We start from the raw sequence: 20,890 nt of genomic DNA on the forward strand, positions 1-20,890 counted from the left end.
TTTAATCTTCAGAGGCGTCCCACTGAAGTGGGTTCTCTCCACTAGTCAAAAGAGGATTTTGTGGCTCAGAGAAGTTAAGCAACTCACCTGAAGACATAGAGCAGCAGCAAGTGGTGGAGCCAGGACTTGGACACAGATACGTCTAACGGAGAACATGTATTTTGATAGTTTAAGGACTTCAGTTTGTCAAGGCCAATCAAATTTGCATCTAGGTCGAAACTTTAAAGATAGTGGCAATACCATGTAGTGTTATGTTCTAGGAAAGAGTCTGGAAATCTTATATCAGTCTTACACTGGGACCGGTAATCAGCTTTTCACATTAAGGGAGAAATAATACCCAGAAAGGGTTAATAACGCATTTAGGATGAGGCAGTTGCTTTGAGTAAATCATTTAGGTCTACTTTCCACATCACAATAACTCTACGGACCCAGAACCAGTACTGTGTGGAACTAGTGGTAAAGAAGACAGAATTTATTAATTTTAATTCTGTGTCAAGAGAGCTGTGTGCCTAGGGGGAGTAGGGCTGTATCTAGCAATTTATTTACCAAGATGACTTAGCCAGTTGGATTCTTTGCCTCTAGCCACACGAGAAAAAGCAGAGGAAAATGGCTGTTTGTTTTCTGCTGGGCAAATTTTAGCCCAGGTGCCAGTAATTTGTGGCTGTGTTTAAGGAGAGGCAGAGTGGGGGACTGGGCTAGGGGTCGGAGAAGAGGGTTCTCAGCTCCTCCTGAATTACAGGCTGTCATTACCGTGGGGGCCGCCTGGGGATCCAGCACGAACCGATCCACAGTGACTAGCTGTGCAGTAACAGGACGGGTTCTGGGCCACGGGAGGAAGGGCTGGCGGTTGCCGCCTGCTGAAACCACATCCTGCCCTTCAGCTTTGGCTTGTGCTAGCCTTAGACATGCTGAGTAGAAGAAAAGTCTCACTGCGAGTGATATCCTATAGTCAGTCTCGGAGGGATATCAGCCTCAGCTTGAAGTGGTACGTGGAAGATGAACGGGGAGAGGAGATTGCCCTCTTATCTCGCTCTGCCCGCAGAAAATGCGCGTTTCGTGTCATCTCTTCCCTTCGGTTCATCATAGCATTCAGACTTTTAAAAATAAATTAGCTCATGTCCCTTCTCTGCTTGAAACCCTCAGATGGCTTCCCTTTGCCCATAACTGGCAAGGTCCTCCCCGACCTGGTCTTCGCCCCTTGTCCAGCTTCATTTTGCCCAGTGCCTCCCTAGCTCGCTCTGCTCTGTCCACACGGCCCGCCTTTGGTTCCCTGAGCAGGCTCAGCTCATTCCCACCTCCAAGCCTTGGTCCTGCCATGTCTTCACGTGCCAGCTCCATCCCACCCCTCAGGTCTCAGTTCAAGTGCCATCTGTTCAGAGCTCAGAGAGCCCTTTGCGGACCATCCTAGATCTTACTATGGTTTCAGTGTTCCTCACTGTTTCATTTATACATGTCTGAAATGATCTTGTTTACTTGCTTGCCGACTGTCTAATTGGGATAGAAACCTCAAGACAGAAGGGGTTATCTTGTTTACCACTCTACCGCAACCTGGCACACGGCAGGCACTTAACAAATACATATATTTGTATCTATCTATATATGTAGGTATATATACACACATACACACACATATTTAAAGGGATTTAAAGGGACACTAAGCAACTGGGGCTTCAGAAGCATCAACAAAAACAGCAACTACTCTCCCTGTTAGTTCAAGGTTACCCATGCAGCTGTTGCCCAAGCATACTCTATCTTGCATAGAATATTGTTAAGAATGTAACTTATCCCTAATTCTTCTATCTCCTATGACAGTGGGCTCTGCAGTTTAAGGTATATGTCTGATTAGAAAACAAGCCGTAGGATTATCAAAGGTAGGAAAAAACTTCAAGAAGCCCCTGCCATTTCTCACATGCTCAGTACGCCAGCTGGGTGCCCATAGGAAAATTATGTCTTTTGCAATAAACCTTTGGTTACATCAGGCAGTGCTTCTGCCTGCATTGAGTGCCAGGTACTTCCAAGACCCTTATTTACTCAATGGATAACACAGATTAAAACCTGGAAAGTTTTGTCCTGACTTTGAGCCTGAACACTGACAGGTTGGAAGAAGGAACATTTCTGCTACATTAATAATCTCCAGGCATGTCAAGATTGGGTAAATATTATTTGCAAGTGAAACATCCCTCTAACTGAGGGCCAAGTTTACACAAATTAATTGTATTCTTAGCCGAGAACAACTTGCCTCTCTGTCTTCCGTCCATCCCAGAAAATTCTGAACTTAGAATGATGCCCTATTCCCTGTCGCATTGATCTGAGCAGGTCTGTCTGCCTCAATGAGGCTGCTTAAATTGGGCTCCCTGTCTGCTGTAGCCTCCTTACCCCCACCCTACGCTTCTACAAGGTTGGATGTCACATTGCCCTTGGCCCCTGGCCCGCCATCACTCCCCTCCACTTCTGTTCTCTCTAGCTTCAGGTTTCTGCTCACGCCATTTGTCCCTGCAAAGCCTTCTACCTGCCTCTCCACCTGGCCAAATCCTGGCCGTCCTTCAAGGAAGGAGAATCTCAGGTTCTACCTCTTCCAAGAAGCTGCCTCCAGTGCTTCTTCTTCCGTTCTCCTAGACAGGACCAAACCCAATTTGCTACTGCAGTACCTTGTACCTTGTCTCCCAGGGTAGCCCAGAAACTCCTGACCAGCAGAGGCCAGGTCTTAGTTGATTCCTCAAGTGACTGTGGCAACACTAGGTATATGGTATGGACTTAATATAGAAAACACCTGCTTAGGGATTTGAAAACACTCACCTGAAGCAATATTGATGTACGGGGACCTAGCAGAGGATGTTGTCACCTCCTTGCCTTTGGAAAGCCCTTCTTTTAGAAGACTCGAGGGGCCTTCGGATCCTAGCTCACAGATACTTAAACCTCTCTCACCCTCAACCAGAGCAACTTAGAACAATGTCACGTGCTCTCAAGAACATCCCTCCTTGGATGGGAAAAAAGTCTGCTGTATTGGCAATTAACACGCAACTCACCTATCCAATTTAGCCTATCCCCTGTATAATAAGCACCTGACTGAGCCTAGAAACTAACTAGAATTTTAGTATAAAATATATTTCTGGGCTCATGGTGGGATATATTTAAATTCTGAATCCTCAAGAAAAAAATTTATACAACATGGGCACATTTTTGATCTTCTGGTCTCCAAAGTCAGATGGGAAAGAAAATCAGGTAGAAAAGTCGTAAAATAATCAATCTCTATGTTTTATTTCATCTTTAATTTCTATTTTCATATATTTTCTAATTCCTGTAATTAGGACGCTAAAGACGACAATAGTTCCAGCAACAACTGATGCTCACCATATACCAGGCACTGTCTAAAAGCATTTCACGTGTTTAAGCTCAGTTTAATTCTATAGCAACATGATGGAGTAGGTACCATTATTAGCACCTTTTATAGGTATATGATTTATAAGTGAATTTATGAATATACATAAATTGAGAATACATGCTTAAATTATTAATGTACTGTCAGGTGTCCATGGTCGAAAATACCACGATTCTGGTCTCTCAGGCTTCCTCCGTTTCTTTGGGTACCCCCTACTTCTGCATGCACTCCCCCAATCCTGTGGTCGTACCCTCAAGGTCTGTGAGTGTCCCCCACTTCTGTGGGCACCCAGAAATGGCAGGATCTCCTGCTTGCCTAAAGGCTTAGCGTGACTGAGAAGGCTCGGAATTCCAAGAGCTGCAGCGTTTCCTCGGTAAAAATCATTAGCAGCCAAATCAGCATTCATTTTAGGGACCTGCTCAGGGCCCTCACTGTTAATACCCCGCAGTGAATTCTCACAATTCCCAGCCATTTCTGCCAATCACTTTCAATGGGCTCGCACCCTGTTCTTTTGATTTTGTTGCCATTGGAATGGCTGGCCACCTTCCCTCCCCGCCAGCTTCTTTGTCTCAACGGAAAAAGATACCCACCAGTTTTAAGACCGAGGTGGCAGGGGCCGCCTTCCATCAGAGGAAGGCTGTGCAGCACCAAATTAATCCAAGGTCACTGCAGCAGAGGGACCTGGTGAAGGGGCCAGGCTGCCCATACACATCACAAGCCACCAGGGGCTTGGCAACAGCACGCCCTTAATTTAAGGCATTGGGTTTGAATTTGAGTCATCGTGCCGTATTTCAGCCTTTCATTTGCCAAACCACCAGTCAACTTAAACTAAAACATGTTTTTGGAAAAGACTTTTAGGGGCGGTAGGAATGCAGTAACTTGCTGGAAACATTCACATGGACCTAGGGTGGTAATGCAGAAAAAAATAAAAATATGCACTACTGGTTTAGCTCGTGGATGTTCTTCTTTGCTGCAGAGGGACAGAGAGAGTGAGGCTGCAAACTTCTGTTTGTCCTTCCTGATCTGAGGCACAGGGGTCACTCCATTCAGGTCAGGAAACCGCTCTTCAAGGTTCTCCCTGGTCTGAAGACAGCGTCTCCACTGACCATGTGCTTGGTCACATTCTCATCCCACAGAGAGAGCTGGGAGGACCAGGTCAAAGAGCATTCTGGCATTAAAGCGTTAAAGCCCTCTCTCGCACTTGTGCCTCGGGGTGTCTTGTTTAAAAACTCATTATGCAAAATATAACATCTGGGCTCCCAAGTAGTTTCTGAGCTGGTTTACAAACTTGAAAACACACTGGCATCACCTGGTGGATAAATTTAAGTAGCAGTGCCTGGGCACCACCTTCAACTAATGAACTCGGGTGCTCTAGAGGTGGGCTTAGAGGAGCAAGCTTCACAGGTGATTCTAATGTGCAGATGTGATTCTGATGTGTTTACTGGAGATCCACTCTCTCCGCTGGCCTCTCTGTGCCCTGGGTGGGTTAGTCAGTACTTGCTTTCTTGTGGTTACGGTTCTAACCCCACCACTGGCCTAGCCCCTGGAATCCTCGCCGGCTCCCCAGGGGACTTTCCAAAATGTGCTGGTCTTGAGGCGTGGTGTAAACCCATTTTTTAAAAATGGCCTTTCATAAGTTACTGCTTTTAAAGATTTAAAATCATCTTTAAAACCCAGTTAAAACTATGTTTAAGCCATTGGAAGTGTGTAGAGAAGCAGGTAGAGGCAATGAGTGTAGCCTGAAGCCAATTAGAAAAAGGTACAAATGCTGTATAAAAACCTCTCCTATTTATATTCAAATTTTGATTCCAAAAGTTCCACAAAATTTTCATGCTGATAAAACATCATAACATTGAGATAGGAGTGTTGGCTATCCCTTTTTTCCCCTCTGCATGTCTCTTTTATTAACACTGACAGCTAGCATGAACATGACACCTTTTTAAAAAATGTACTTTGTCTTTAAAGAGGTTAAACAGATTTTAAGGCTTCAAAGTTGGTTCGGTTTCTTACTGGGACTGAGGAATCATTGTAGTATTAAAAAACCATTAAGCTGAAGTAGTAAGATGAGGATAACATACTGGCAAGCTACTTTGCAAAGTTGGTTTAAGGATAAGAAGAATATTTGAGAAGTGTCTTAAGTTCCTTAGAAGAAAACCCTCAAAACGTGGTGCCTATCATTAAAATGTTTTAAGCTCTTTATAAAAATGGCATTTCTCAAATTACAGAGGACCCTTAACAGTGAAGGGGAAAAAAAGATTGTTCTTTCCAAAATGGAAATATTCCCCCCTCTTTCTGAACCTAATAACTGAAAGCATTCAGTAGTTTCTTAAAGGTTAGGAGAATGTGCTCAGGATGTATTTTACAATCAGATACTGACAGACACAAGTCCTCTATGCTGAGTTTTAATCAAGGGCAAAGGGCATGATTCCCCAGGTAATTTTTCTTTTTTCTAAGTAGAAAAACATTTTTTATCAACCAAATTGAAAAGACTTTTCAGGGAGAATAAACAATAATTTCGATAAGTAGGTAATAATAAGTATTAGTAGCTGACTTTGAATAACATATTCTGGTCTGCAGAGTATTTCCATTCTGAGTTTCACAGATACCCTGTGAAGTGAGGTTATTCTAAGTCCTTCTTACACCCGGGAACGTGAGTGTTGGAGAGGCTGAAACAGTGTGAAAGCCGTGGAGCTGGGATCTGACCTCAGGCCATTTTACTTTCAAACCTCTGCTTATATGGAACTCATTGTAGCAGCTCAAGAGTGTGGACTTTAGACTGCCCAGGTTTCAGATCTGGATTTCTTCCCTTCTGTAGCTTCGTGACCTTGGACAGGTCATTTTTACCTCACTGTACCTCTGTTTATGTAAACAGCGATGATAAAAGTACCTACACTTTACAGGGTTAATGGAAGGCTAAAAGGTGTCAGTGCACATAATTGCATGAAACAGATTTTCACTATTTGAATCCTTGTTCCTTTGCTTTGTTTCTTGTGAGAAGGAGAACAAGTAGGAAGGAGAACCGTCTTAAAACTGACCAAATGCTGATCAGTTTGGAATCAAGACATCAGATCTGGGTGTCTTCCTCTAACACCTAGAGGATGGAAACTATTCATAGTCTCAGCAACAAGTTTCCAGATCTTCCCGGGCTTGACTCCAACCAGCCTGCACTGGGTTGCCGGCCACAGTGACCTCCCAGAAGCGGCAGAGTCTTGATGAAATGACATGAACATTTCATCAAGAAGGTCTCTTATTTTCATCCCTTTTGGACTGGAATAAGGGCTCAGCTGAAGACTAGACAGGTCTGGTCATGGGCTCCGCTCAGAGCTTCTAACCTACAAGAGGCCTGGGTTTTTTATCAGGTCAGTTGGGACGGCCAGCCCTGCATCTGCCCAGATGACAGGTGAATGATCCAGGCCTCAAGGGGGCTTGAATGTCATCGCTCTGGCTGAGCCTCTGCAATCATCTGACTCAATGACACGGCACTGAGAAGCACAACCCAGGGAAAAGAAAATAAAAACCCAACCAACTAACACCCACAGCGGGTAAATTCCCTCCTACTTCTGATCCTAAAACCCAAACAGCTGCTACCCCCCCCCAGGTGGAACCACTGACAGAAACATACAAGGGAGCTTAGAGGGGAAAAACAACCACCAACCAACTAAAAAGAATCCGTGACTTGAAGGTCATGGTTAGAGTTCCTTGCTTTACTACCTTCATCATTAATATTTTGCTAAAGCTCATTAAAAAATTATTTTTTTCCAACATAGGGTTTAAAATGGGAAGCAACTGAGCCAAACAGGTAGTTTCAAGCTTTAAGTGAACCTGGGACTGAATATTGTTACTACATGGGGGTGGGGGAAGGGAGTCAGGAGGAAGAAGTTCTGGGGTGCTTTGAACTCACCCAGTTTTGAGGCTTAAACCAAGAATGCCTTAGGGTCACCTAGAGTCAGCTAAAGCCAGGCAGGAAGGACAGTGAGAACAATCATAGGTGCACAAAGTTTTTAAAACAAGCCAAGGCGCTTTACAGCTTGCTTTCTGCTGAATTCTCTGTTGCTGATCTTACTGCTAGAGCGTCTGCTGCCTGCACTGTGGCTCACGTGAGGTATTACGGCGGCCCCTGTCCGAGGGGGCCGATCTCAGGGACATCCATATGGATGGCTCCATCCTATGTGGATCTCAGTATCCGTATAGGAACCTGAAGTACATCGGGGGAGGGGGGAGTTGAGGAATCCATTTTCTGCTTTCCTTAAAATCCCCAGGGTCCTAAAAAGTTGTTTGTTTGTGTTTTTTTTTTGGTTGGTGTGGGGGAACTACTTCAAGACAACCCGAAAAGACAATTCAACTTGGGAGTCTGGGTAATCTACAGAGACTCACCCGTACGACGTAGTTAAATCTTCTGGAATCCAGAATGGCAGTCGAGAAGTCCAGCCTGTTGAAGGCTTCCCCCAAAGTGCAATATCCATGGCGCTGAATGTGAAAGCAGGGGGTGCAGAGGTCATTTTCCAGAAAAATCTGCCTGGACTCTGCTGACAAGCTTGGTGGCTGTGTTAGGTAACCTATGGCCATCTGCTGCTTTCCTGTGCCATGATCAGCCCTTTCTGGGCCCCTGGGCCCCTGGTGCCCTGCCCCACCATGAGCCACAAAGATGAGTAGTACAGCCGGCAGCTGCTTTAGTCAGTGACTAAAGTCGTGACGTGTACCATTTGGGCCCTTGTTCTCTGCACGCACTTGTACTTGCCTGTCAAGGAAAGGTTGGGAGCTGGGTATGTGATGTGTGTTGGTCACTGTAACATACTCCTGGGGGAAGAATTAGCCCCATGTGTGTCAACTCTGTCTGCCACATCTCTGGTGCTTTTCTCTCTGTGATCATCAGAAACGTTTTTAAGGCTTCATGAAGAAGCCAAAGAAGTTTTGGTCTTTTCTCTGTGAACACACAAGGCACTGGGTGTAGAGAGCCCTGACTCACGGTCCCAGCTCTGCTTCTAGTACCTGGGTGGTCTCGGGTGTATCCCTGGCCCTCTCAGGGCCTCAAGTCACAGAGCGAACTAGATGTTCTCCAAGGTCCCTGACAGCAATAGAAATTCTATCAATCTGTCATACTGCCTGTATCCTAGTTATCTGAGCAAATGCCTGTGCAGCGGGAAAATGTACATAAAAGGGTTTTACAAAGTGCCATGCAAATGTAGATATTACAGTGTCTTGTTCTCTTCTGCGCCTAGTTCGTGCAGCCTCACACTGGGTGCGCACGAAAACTTCTCCCGTATTTAGTGATTAAGCCTTCCAGGGCTAAAATGAATTGAGTTGAAGTCTAAAAGAGATCTTAGAACAAAAGGGAGGCACTGCCCTGAGGGAAAGGCTAAAGCTTTATAATAGTGTGTTTGAGATGTGGGAATGTTAATCTTTATAAAGCATTGCTACATACATCATCCCACTGAATGACTGGGGAGCCCACCTAGTGACTTTTGCATCTCTCTCTGTAGCCCCAAACTCTGATGGCTGGCTAGGTAGTGGGCTGCAGGCCTCCACCACCCACATCCAAGAAGACAGTCATGATGTGAAGTAGTTTCCCAGTCTCGCCCCTACCCTGTCAGGGGAGGCATGAAGCTAAGCATACTCCTTAGTAAGCAGATGGGTGCTCACCTCTTTAGTACTTCCTTTGTGAACATAGATCCATTTTTCTTGGTGGAAATCTACAAAGACAAAATAAAAACAACCCCAAACCCCACAGCTTTAAAATTTATAACATGCCCAAGATTTTAAACTTGTTTCGTTTTCATTTAATCCAAAGTATAAAAAAGTTTCGACAAAAAAGGACAGACTCTACTGACAATCTAAGGGGAGGCAAATGCCTAACTTCTGCAGTGTATAAATACTGGAGTTGTAATTTACTTCGTCGGAAGCACTTCAAGTCTTTGATACTCAGATTGAGTATACCAGAGCTCCAAATTAAAGAAAAAAATCTAATACCCAAGTACGAGTTTGTGTTAAATGCCAAGCTTACAAGTTAAACAAGGCCATAAAAAGTAGAAATAAAACAGATAATATGAAGAAACCATGCAGTACAGATGGAATAAACTAAAGATCTGTAATTCATGCTTATTAATAGAACTTTATACTCTCTGTTCGTACTTACATCCAGCATCTAGAAATGTTACTAGTATTTATACAAAGGAAGAGGGAGAAGGAAATCTATGTTCAAAGCCTCAAAACACAGTTCTAAACGAAAGCACACACTGGAACTGGTTCAGCTGACCATACCACTGAATAATAACTAAACTTAACTATGTCAAATGTAAGTGACAAGCAGGGAAAAAAACACCCCAACTAGCAACTGACTTATAAACACGACTGTAAAGAATACATTAATCTCACTCATAAAATGCACAGCCAGGTTTCTGAGTGCAAAGATCCGGGTAACCTCTGTGAATGACACAGTCAACATGAAAGCGGATGCCAAACATGTGAGGTGTGATTTGTTCCCCTGCCAAAACCCAATCATAATGATCTTCAGCTTTCTTCTCAAGTTCACAACAAACGGCTTACATTGAGTTTTGGTTTTGCTATTCAGCATGTCCTTCTTTCTCTTCTTGGCTGCAACATCATAGTTCAGGCTGTTGAAAAGATTCTCCTTATTGTATACTTCCTTGCTGCAGTAACTAGGAATAACAGACAAGAGGGGATGAGCTGTAACAGCTATACTTTAACACGAGCTGTTTCTATAAATAGCTTACTGTGTTATAAAACACAAACATACATGCTCCTCAAACCAAACAATAAAATAATCACTCAAAAGAAGTCTGTACGGGCCCAGTCTTCCCTCTTCGGGGATGAAATAGTGTCACATCTCTGTGGAAGGCAGGGACGGGGGCTTCTGCTTCTTTTGAATTCCCAACAGTGTCTGCCATTGTATTTGACACACAGCCCTGCACTCTTCAGGAGCCATGCAGGGTACAACAACATTATTTGAAGCAAAAATGATGAATGGATGGGGAGGGAGGGAGGGAGAGGAATGGTTACTGGTATCACTATAATACACAATACTTTCATTTTGCAAAAACATCCACCCCAAGCTGCTTTTTTAAAAAAACCGCTTTATGGAGATATAATTCACATACCATACAATTCACCTATTTAAAGTGAACCCAAGCTGCTTTTAACTAGCATGCTCCCCTTGTGTCTTTAAAACATTTACAAAAATCTGACTTACAGACTGCATCTCTAGGAGATGTTCAGTGTATAGTACTAGTTGTTTAGGTTTTATATAATTCCTTGACTAACACTAGGCGTCATGCTGTGAGGTGAAGACCTTGAGTCCTAAATGAAACAAGCTGTATTTACAACTCATACATTTATAAGAGCTGAAAAGACAGAACTGGCCAATTCACAGGTCACTAAAGGTGTGTAGATTCAACTTGGGTCAGGGGCATATTTCCTTCAGTAAACTGAGCTGAGCTGTCATTTGGGGGGCTGACTGAGTTCTATTCTATTATGCAATGGGATTTCAGAGTAAGTCTCTGAAGGGCTTCCACAGAAGCAATGCAGGAGAAATACTGAGGTACAACGAGAAGATAGGTTCCCCGATCCCCCCAACTCCCATGGGGCATGCATCAATTAGGGTTTGTTTCCCCTTACATCAGCCATATATTAGAGGCCTTTAATTTTCTGAGTTCTCCTGCTGAATTTAAAATACGATTTAATTTATATCTTTTTTGGACCTACATCTGTTGGATAAGATGAGGTACACCTGCACTTCTCCATTGTATGGATATTATGTAAAAGAGAAAAGAGGGGTTGAAACAATTTCCAGTATCCTGTTGCTACAATGGTCTCTCCAGTAGCACTTCAATAAGTACAATAAGTATCTCACTAACATGCTTACACGTGACATTACCAACAATATACTCAGTGTTTCTGGACCCATAGGGATAGGCTTGATAATCAGTCATTTGTTAATCTTCCCTCAGAAGGCCATGCTTAATACCATTTACTGAGTTTCCTAATATCATTAGCCTTCTCCTTTTCATTGAGGGAAACAGGATATTTTTAGGTTTCAGAGCGATTACTGTGGAAATGCGCTCTCTTAGAGGCACTTTCTTAAGTGAGCCCAGGGTGAATGTTTTGGGTCCAGCTTTGTGTCACACGTGAGTGTGTGTCTGTCTGCTCGCACAGCTATAGAGGCAGAAGACCACCGACCAGTCAGTTGACTTGCACCAAGGTCAGCAGGAAAAGAGGGGCAGAAGAAAGGGAGAGCAGAACTCTGAGCCCTTAGAGCTAGTTTAAGAAATTTCAATCAATGCTGAGGAGAAGGGAGAAAGATGGAAAGTCACTTGATTGGTCCATGATGTACCAAAGCTGAGAACAGCTTTAGAAAACAAAGTTAGGCCATTTTGTGTAAAAATACCACACGAAGCCTTATTTTTAAAGGAAACTCGCACATGCACCATGAACAAAAGCCTACAGCCTGAGTTCCACATAGAGAGAACCATAAAATGAAGCTGCCTTATTCTCAATCACACATTTAAGGTTTAGCAGAACATTTTCGGAGCCTGGGCCATAGATTGTGACCATTCCTTAGCAATGTTAAATATTTATATTTCATCTTATTCTTTTCTAATTGAAAACATTCCTCAAAGGAATTTGAGCACTTGCTTTCTTCACAGAAACAACAATAACCTGCTTTAAGCCCAAGTGACTCATTTCCAAAGCTAGTTTAAGAAGAATTTGACATAATTGATGATGCTCTCCCACTGGAGAATGTAGAAAAGCTTTAACCAAAGAGAAACCCTGCACTTTTCACTTAGACAATAGGTTTTGGACTTCAGAGGTAGGGCCTGGAAGGAAGGGCTATGGGGTTTATTTGTGTTGCCTGCTTATATATTTTCTTTTAAGCAATAATATATTTCAGTTAGAGGCTATTTTGAGAGTTCAGTTATGTCCATTTCAAGGAAATGCAAAGCCAATGGAAAATTACAACTGAAATTTTGAACAAGAAAAGCCACCACCATTTAGGAACCACAACATTTTTTTTTTTTTCAAATAAGCAAAACCATTTAAAGAGGCTGCTTTCTTCATTAAATTCAATAACCAGAAAGTCGCTATATTATAGTCAGATCTTACTAATCTTGATTTTTATAGGCACAGGCCTAGAATAAGGAAGAAGACCTCGTCCAGCCCTGTACTTTCATCACACACATACAAAGATACTTAAAGACAACTTTAGAAAAAGTGAAAGGTTTCAAAATAGGCCCATTTGGCAGCAGAGATAAAGGGAGGGAAGGAAAAAAAAAAAAAAGCCCTATTTCTCATTTCATTTGTAATAACAGGCCATTTAAGAAAGCTGTGGCCTACCCCAAAGGGCTTACTTATAGATTAAGGTCAATGAGTTTCTATGCTAATTTGCTCCAATACATACCCAATTTGTCAAGCTCACATGGCTAGTAACCAGATTGTTCTGGAAAAACAAACAGCCTAGTGTATGTAGCTCTTAGAACAGTGCCTTGCACACAGTAAGCACTCATAAAATCTTAACTATTATTTTTATTTGCTTATTCACTAACTCATCCAGGGCACTGAAGTAAACTTCCTGCTTCCTGGTTCAGCCTTAGCTGTACTGGAAAGCAACATTGGAGTTTTCAACTGCAGGCTTGCAGAAGAGTGGCCCAGGCTCAGGGAGCTTAGATTACTCATCCTGGAGGTGGGCTGGGGCGGGGTTGGGGGTTGTTGGTGAGGAAGACTGCACACGAGGTGGCTCAACCATCACTTCCTTGAAGCATTCTTGGATCACTCCAATTCATGCCGAACTCTTTCCTCAAATGTAACACTTGCCATTTCTCTTCCAGCTTATGTAGCTTCAACTTTCTCACAAGGGGCCCTGCTTGAAGCTTATCTGAAATCCTCCCATGATCTCAGTTCAGGGCACTTAGCTGTGATGGGGTTTTGTAACATTCTGCTGCTGGAGGAGGACAGGGCCCTGGACCACAGAGAGAATGGCCAGCAGAGTCCAGAGAAGGTGCGCTAGGCAGACAAACTGTGGTCAACACAAAAACACTGTCCCCAGGCTGCAATGCACCAAGTGTACCCTCATCCCTCTCTCCTGTTCAGGCAGCTCACAGAATGGTAGGTGGAATCGGAGTAAGTGCATGAGGCCCCTGCAGGCCTCTGTTTTACATCCACCCGCTCCCTCCCTTTCAAAAGGGCCTGCCTTGGGCTTCCCTGGTGGCGCAGTGGTTGAGAGTCCGCCTGCCAATGCAGGGGACACGGGTTTGTGCCCCGGTCCGGGAAGATCCCACATGCCGCGGAGCGGCTGGGCCGGTGAGCCATGGCCGCTGAGCCTGCGCGTCCGGAGCCTGTGCTCCGCAAGGGGAGAGGCCACAACAGTGAGAGGCCCGCGTACTGAAAAAAAACAAAAAACAAAAAACAAACAAACAAAAGGGCCTGCCTTGTTTGCTCCTAACAGGGGAGGCATTCAACTTCACCTGAGTAGGCAGGCACTCAGCCCGAGCCTGACATCACAGCGAAACATCACCAAGACTGAAAACAGTGGGGATATTCGAGACTACAAACCCAGGTCTCAGAAGGCCAACTGCTTTTAAGAAGTTGGCAGACTTCTCATGCTAAGTAGGGAAGGGATTGTTTACAATTGCTGGGGAAAAAAACACACTGCAAACAGCCAGCTGCTTTGCTAGGAGCTACCAAATGATTCCTCAGATGACTCATCAAAGAGCCACAGGTGGGCACTGTATCGATCACGCTTTGTGATGATGCTGGTGGTGACAGTTCCAGCTCAGAAAGCGTGAAAATGGAGGAAAGAAAGGAGGTTCAAGAAGGGAAGAGGGGGTGGGTAGCTACCTGATTCCAGCTGGGTTAAACTTTTGTGGTAAGGTAAAACCTTCTCCAGGTCTCCCCTACTGTGGAGGGAGAGGCACCACTATTTACTTGGAAATAGGAGTGATAGCCGCTTTTCTCCTGGAGCAGATGCAGTGTGAATGTTTACGCGAACCAGAGGCTCTGCATTTTGAACCTCTCCTGCTGAACCCAATGGTCTGTTTCCCGCTGAGGAGCGTGCTACACTCATATCTGGGTGGGCCACTATGACACAGCTCAGCAGATCATGAGTGCACCTCCCTAGAAAGAATCCAAACTGTTACACAAGGATAAAGCACTAAAATATTAGATCCTCATTTCTTGGGAATGAGGAGGAAGGAAGGAAGGAAGTTTCTACTCTACTAAAATAAAAGGAAGCTTTTAGTCTAGGGAGAATAATTTAGGCCTAGTTGGTAACTAGAGTCCCTTAAAAGAGTCTAGTGACAGCAGTTGGTCTTCTTATTTTCCTGTAAATTATCTGGTTTTCCATAAATAAGATTTCTTTATAGTGCTCCGCAAACTCCCCAGGGACTGCTTCCAAGTGTCTTTAACATAAAGGTCAATGTGCTCTTGTCTCTCCTGGCAGACCCCCAAGATTAAACATTTTTTTCCCATTGGAAGACAAAAGGTGATGCTTTACAAATCACAAACAGGTGTGGGGCTCTGGAGGTCAAGACATGGCAATAACGATTTTTCCTTGATAGTTTTTGTGAAATTGAGTGCCAGGGGCTCAGCCAAACAACCACTGGTAAATCTGAGTGGGAAGCTGGCCCAGGTACAGAACTCTCCACTGAAGTCAATTTAAGGGCTGGGGTGTGGAGCAGTGGTTTTCAGCAAAGGCCCGGGATAAAGGCACCCAAGGGTAAGCGGTCTGCACTGATCCCCTGTGGGCCAAATGGCAGCGATCCGGAAGCCGTCTGCGGAGATCATGACTGAGGGACTCCAGACCACCTAACTCATTTGTCGCTGCTTCCCTGTGTTATTAACGAAGCAGAGCAGCAGGCACGGTGGACCTCGGATTTTCCACCAGATTGACAGAGCTCAGGTGGAACTTGAGTCCAGAGGCTCACGCAAGCCAGGTGGGCTTTCTGCAGGTGATAGGCATCACTTGAAATGGGGGCGCACTCACTATACAAAGAAAACTGACCGAAAGGGCCACCGAGGAAACAGGTGCAAAGACGCCGTCCTCCCAGAAGTACAAGGCTTGTAGGATCTATACCCCGCCTCCCTTCCCTCCTCCGCTGCTCTGTCTCTCAGTCCTTACCATGGCTCCGCAAGTCCGCCCGCAAGCGCTGGTGCCCCAGGGACCATCTGGCGGCCCCTTCCTGGTTACTCATCCTCTCTTCCCACTCTGTGGTCGCCTGTGCGTGGGAAGAGCCTGGAGGTGCTCCCGACGGGACCCGTGTGCAATCCCGTCTCCAGGCTTGTGCTCGGAGCCCCGCCACCCCAGGGTGAAAGCTGTGCAGCCCACTCGCCGGCGCCCCGACCCGCAAACCGCGCGACACCGGTGTCCTTTAAGGCAGGGGACCCCTGAAGTTGTGTGTTTAAGTTTTAGCGTTTGGGGACTAGATCCTCGTTTGTCGTCAGATTCTCAGAGGGACACGGGGTTCTGTAAAGAGTCGTGCCCACTTGGAGACGCTGACCTTGAACCATAAGAGAAACCAAATACCCCGAATCCCGTGCTCTGGCGACCTCTGCAGAAACCCGGGCAACTCACTTCCATCCTTCTGGTCAGGGGCTCCCTTCTCACCCTGTTCCAGCCCGGCCTGAGTCCCAGTCACCCGACCCGCTCCCGGAGACCAACCGGGTCAGTTCTGCGCAGCTGAAATTAGTGGCGATCCCCTCACCTGCTGAGGTCGCTCACGAAGCTGCCGCTCTTCTCATCCAAGAAGCGCTTCCAGCCATCGGCCGTCTTCACCCAGCTCTGCCCGGGGGACCGCCAGTCCTGCCCGAGGAATGGCATGGCCCTGCCAACGGACGCGACGAATGGACGTGACGGACTGATGGACGGGACTGGCCCGGCGGCCTTGGGGACGCGCCGCCCTGGGCGGATGCTCGGGGTGCCGGGGCCGGTGAGGGAGCGGCTGCAGGGAGCCCGAGTGGAGGGCTGCGGGATCGGGGGTGCGGAGCGGGATACCTGCGCTCGCGGGGGGCGCTGTGGAGGGTCGCCGGGCGCGCGGGGCTCCCTGGAGTGCTGCGCTGCTGTCCCGGCCGCCGTATTTATCTCGGGCCGCTGGCCGCGGCTCTTTGTTGCCGGAAGAGGCGCCTGCTCTTAGCCCGGCCCCCCCAGCCCAGAGGCCACGTGGCTTTGTTTATAGGCTCGGCTTGTTTTCCGAGGCGCCCTCGGCTCCTGCACTTCTGGCTGTTGCACAACCGCTCGCTGGTGGAAACTTGAAGCCGCGCCGCGGGGCCGGGGCTCCCACTGCCCCTTCGCCTCTGGCCCTTCTGCGCTCCCACCCCGCCCCCAGGGCGCAGCTTCTTCAGCCGCGAGAGCGAGGCCGGGCACTCGGGAAACTGCGCCCCGTCCTCCTGCAGCTCCCGGCCTGGCGAGGTGCAGGGAGGGGGAGGCCCGAGTGGCGTCAGGATCGCTGCGGGGCGGGGGGTGGGAAGAAAGGACGGCACCCTTTCCAACCCCGAGCTGTCACAATCGAGCCCCGCGATCCAGAGCACCCCTGCAGGAACCGAGGCCCGGCACAGCGCGGCCCGGAGCCGGGTAGGAGGGCGCAGCCTCCTTGGCCTCTCTCGCTGCCTAGAGCCGCTCTTGGGAGAAGGAGGGGACCCACCGCGAGGCGGGAGTGGGGCGGGGGGACAGCACCCCACCTCACCCTGCCCCAGAACTGTTAGTCTGCTGTCAGGCTTGTCTCCGAGGTGGCAAAGGAAGGAGAAGGAGGCCAGGCGGCAGCTGGTCCCCGCGCGGTGGGAGTGGAGAGCAGGGACAGCCCTCCACCCCACTCTGGGCACCCTAAGCGAGCAGCGCTGGCGCCTGGCCCGGGTCTAGGGCGCCGGGGAATGGGATTTTATTACGAAGAACCGCGAAGCCCCTTTCCCCTTCCTGCTGTTCGGCATCCTCTGGGCTATTAGGCTCTCCTGGGGAAATAATCAAGCCAGGAGTTTTGTTTTAGTTTTGGTGAGCGTTTAGGGAGAGGGGCCCAGAATGCGCCTCCTCCCGACTGATGGGGACTAAAGGAAGTTCGGTAAAAGTCCACAGTGAGGAGGCGATGCCCGAGAGTCCGAGGCCCTCACAGACCTCAGTTTATTAACCTCATCCTTGAAACCGCGGGGCGGGGGGCCGGGAGGGGGGCCCAGTGTGGCAGCTATGGTTTTCCAGACGAGGGCACTGAGAGCCCCTGAGAAGGGTTAAACCAGTGACTAGGGTCACAAGGCTAGTTTCTTCACAATCCACAGTACAATCTGAAATTATCCTGTTTGCTTTTTGGTAACAAGCTACCACTCTCTGCAGAATGTAATCTCCAGGAGAGATCAACCGTCTTGTTTTGGGGGTATCCCAGCTCCAGCACCTTGCAAGGCCTAGAGTAGGCCTTAGATAACTATTTGTCCAATGAGTAGGTGAATACATACGGGAAGCTGCTGACAATCAGGGTATCTTATTGTTCTTCATGACTACTAGTTATGATGCTTTACAGTCTGTTCCATTTGTCAATTAGATTATAAAGAGTGGTCACAGCAGAGTAAAATCTGCATGCTCAATAATTAGCTTCCACTTGATTCCTTGATTCTTCCACACCCCTTCCTCTGCAGCCATCAACATTGCCCCACCGACTCTGTGCAATCTTTAAGGCTCAGAGTAGACAAAGAAATTGTGTGTGCCTTGGGAGGAGGGTACACGTTGGAGGGGAAAGGAGGTGTTTTTAATAAAGTCTGTTTTCAAGTAGCCAGAGTTTTCTGATTCAGGTTTTCCACCATAAATATTTATTAGCATAGTAATAGTAAAAATATCTTGTAAAAACACTGCAGAAGATCCCAAATAAATGATAGTCACTATGATCATGCTGACAGATGAGACAGTGTTGGGTCTGGCCTTTGTTGGAGAGAATTGATAGCTGTAAGGGAGCATAATTAAGAGATGTGATTATTAAAGATGCATGCTAGTTACGTGTCAGCAAACTACATCTCTGTAGAAACTATAGAGGTCAGAAGATTTGAATTCTATTTCTGCTAGAGCAACATACTGTCTGTCTGACCTGCATGGATGACAAATTCTGGAGGCACAATTTCCTCAGCTGTCAAGAAAGAGTAGAGCCTATAAATGCCTACCTTTCAGGATTGTTTAGAAAGTGTGTTAAATGGGATTATTGTTACCAGTTCTTTCCTCTTTGGTAGTGTAGTGCACTCACATGGCCCATGGCCTCTTAGTAATATGTAACTCCCTGATTCTTTTTTTAAAATTGAAGTATAGTTGACTTACAATATTTTATTAGTTTCAGTGTAATGATTCAGTGTTTTCATAGGTTATACTCCATTTAAAGTTATTATAAAACAATGGCTGTAATTCCCTGTGCTGTACAATATATCCTTGTTGCATATCTATTTTGTATATAGTAGTTTCTGTCTCTTAATCCCCTACCCCTATCTTGCCCCTCCCCCCCCACTAATATCTATTATTTTGTTCTCTGAGTCTGTTTCTGTTTTGCTGTATACTGTATATTCATTTTTATTTTTTAGATTATACATATAAGTGATAACGTAAAATATTTGTCTTTGACTTATTTCACTAAGCATACTACTTTCTAGGTCTATCCACGTTTTTGCAAATGGCAGAATTTTATTCTTTTTTATGGCTGAGTAACATTCCATTGTGTGTGTGTGTGTGTGTGTGTGTGTGTGTGTATCACATCTTCTTTATCCATTTGTCTGCTGACAACTTGGGTTGCTTCCATATCTTGGCTATCGTAAATAGTGCTGCTATGAACATTGGGGTGCATGTATCTTTTCAAATTAGTGTTTTCATTTTTTTGGATATATTGCCAGGAGTGGGACTGCTGGATCATATGGTAACTCTATTTTTTAGTTTTTTGAGGAACCTCCATACTATCTTCCATAGTGGCTGCACCAGTTTACATTCCCACTAACAGTGTACATCCACAACCTCACCAACATTTGTTATTTGTAGACTTTTAGATAATAGCCATTCTGACAGTTGTGAGTGATATCTTATTGTTGTTTTGATTTACATGTCTCTAATAGTTAGTGATGTTGAGCATCTTTTCATGTTAGCCATCTGTATGTTTTCTTTGGAAAAATGTCTACTCAGGTCTGCCCGTTTTTTAATCAGGTTGTTTGATTTTTTGATACTGAGTTGTATAAACTGCTTATATATATATTTTGGATATTAACCCCGTGTCGATTGTATCATTTGCAAATATTTTCTCCCACTCAGTAGGTTGTCTTTTCATTTTGTTGATGGTTTCCTTTGCTGTGAAAAAGCTTTTTAAGTTTAATTAGGTCCCATTTGTTTATTTTTTCTTTTATTTCTTTTGCCTTAGGAGATAGATACAAAAAATATTGTTGCCATTTATGTCAAAGAGTGTTCTGCCTATGTTCCCTTCTAGAAGTTTTATGGTTTCAGGTCTTAGATCTTTAATTTTGAGCTCATTTTTGTATATGGCATGAGGAAATGTTCTTATCTCATTCTTTCACATGTACCTATCCAGATTTCCCAGCACCACTTATTATTGAAGAGACTGTCTTTTCTCCATTGTATATTCTTGCCTCCTTTGTTGTACATTAATTGACCATAGGTGCATAGTCTCATTTCTGGGCTCTCTATTCTGTTCCATTGATCTTTGTGTCTGGTTTTTTGCCAGTACCATGCTGTTTTGATTACTGTAGCTTTGTAGTATAGTCCAAAGTTGGTACTTCCCTGATTCTTAACATTAGCCCTGGCCATGTAACTTACTTTGGCCAATGGGATGCTAGTGGATATGATGTGAGCGAGAATATAGAGGATATGTTGTGTGTACTTGTCTGATTGGGCTAGTCCTCTTGTACTTCTACCAGCACCCTGGCAAGAGCATACCTGGGGTAGCCACTGCTCCTCAAGCTTTGGTCCTAGGATGTGACACATGGAGCAAACACCCCAGTTGTCCTACAGTTATGTTAGCAAGAAATAAATGTTTATTATCGAATGCTACTGAGATTATTGTCATCTTTTATTACACAGAATTATTGTGTCAATAGCTGACTACTACAAAGGGTTGAGTAGATAAAAGTTTGTGAAAGTTTTAATTTGAAAGATTCAAGATTCAAGCACAAGTAGGAAATCACAATTTTTGGGTCCTTGTCTTTTTGGGTAAGAACTAATCTCAGGAAGCCTCAATGTTTGTCTCTAGTCCTTTGGCTTTCTCTTCCTTCTCAAAAAAAAAAAAAAAATGTGGCTATCATATCTCAGCTCAGCCTTTACTGAAGTATGAGTGACTGCTTTAGATTTCCCACACCATTAAAAATCCAACTTGACACTTCTTCCAACACATGGTTTCTAACCAGGAAGCCTTGTAATGCTGAGCCCTTCAAGATAAAGAATGTGCTAGGCCATGTCTAGACCAGTTACCTTCACATTAGATGTTGACCTGACTTTGCAATGCCTCTGGAATTGGAATCCTTATCATGGCTGAGCATTTGAGAACCACA

At 45.4% G+C, this 20,890-nt stretch overlaps 1 protein-coding gene across 2 annotated transcripts in view; it reads right to left on the minus strand.

The window, feature by feature from the left end:
- FBXO32 (F-box protein 32) overlaps positions 1-16,815 on the minus strand; it is a 29,194-nt gene extending 12,379 nt beyond the window's left edge. Inside the window, exons 1-4 of one of the 2 annotated variants that reach the window (XM_065895005.1) lie at positions 16,090-16,815; positions 9,923-10,035; positions 9,020-9,069; positions 7,754-7,846 (exon numbers count right to left, since the gene is read on the minus strand). In XM_065895005.1, coding sequence (XP_065751077.1) covers positions 7,754-7,846; positions 9,020-9,069; positions 9,923-10,035; positions 16,090-16,205 — 372 coding nt within the window. In that variant the 5' untranslated portion in view covers positions 16,206-16,815. The remainder of the gene's footprint in view (positions 1-7,753; positions 7,847-9,019; positions 9,070-9,922; positions 10,036-16,089) is intronic. The other variant, XM_065895006.1, reaches the window with a different exon arrangement.
- Positions 16,816-20,890: the final 4,075 nt, after the last annotated feature.

Source organism: Phocoena phocoena, chromosome 17 (assembly GCF_963924675.1).
Source record: "Phocoena phocoena chromosome 17, mPhoPho1.1, whole genome shotgun sequence".
Classification (NCBI taxonomy): domain Eukaryota; kingdom Metazoa; phylum Chordata; class Mammalia; order Artiodactyla; family Phocoenidae; genus Phocoena; species Phocoena phocoena.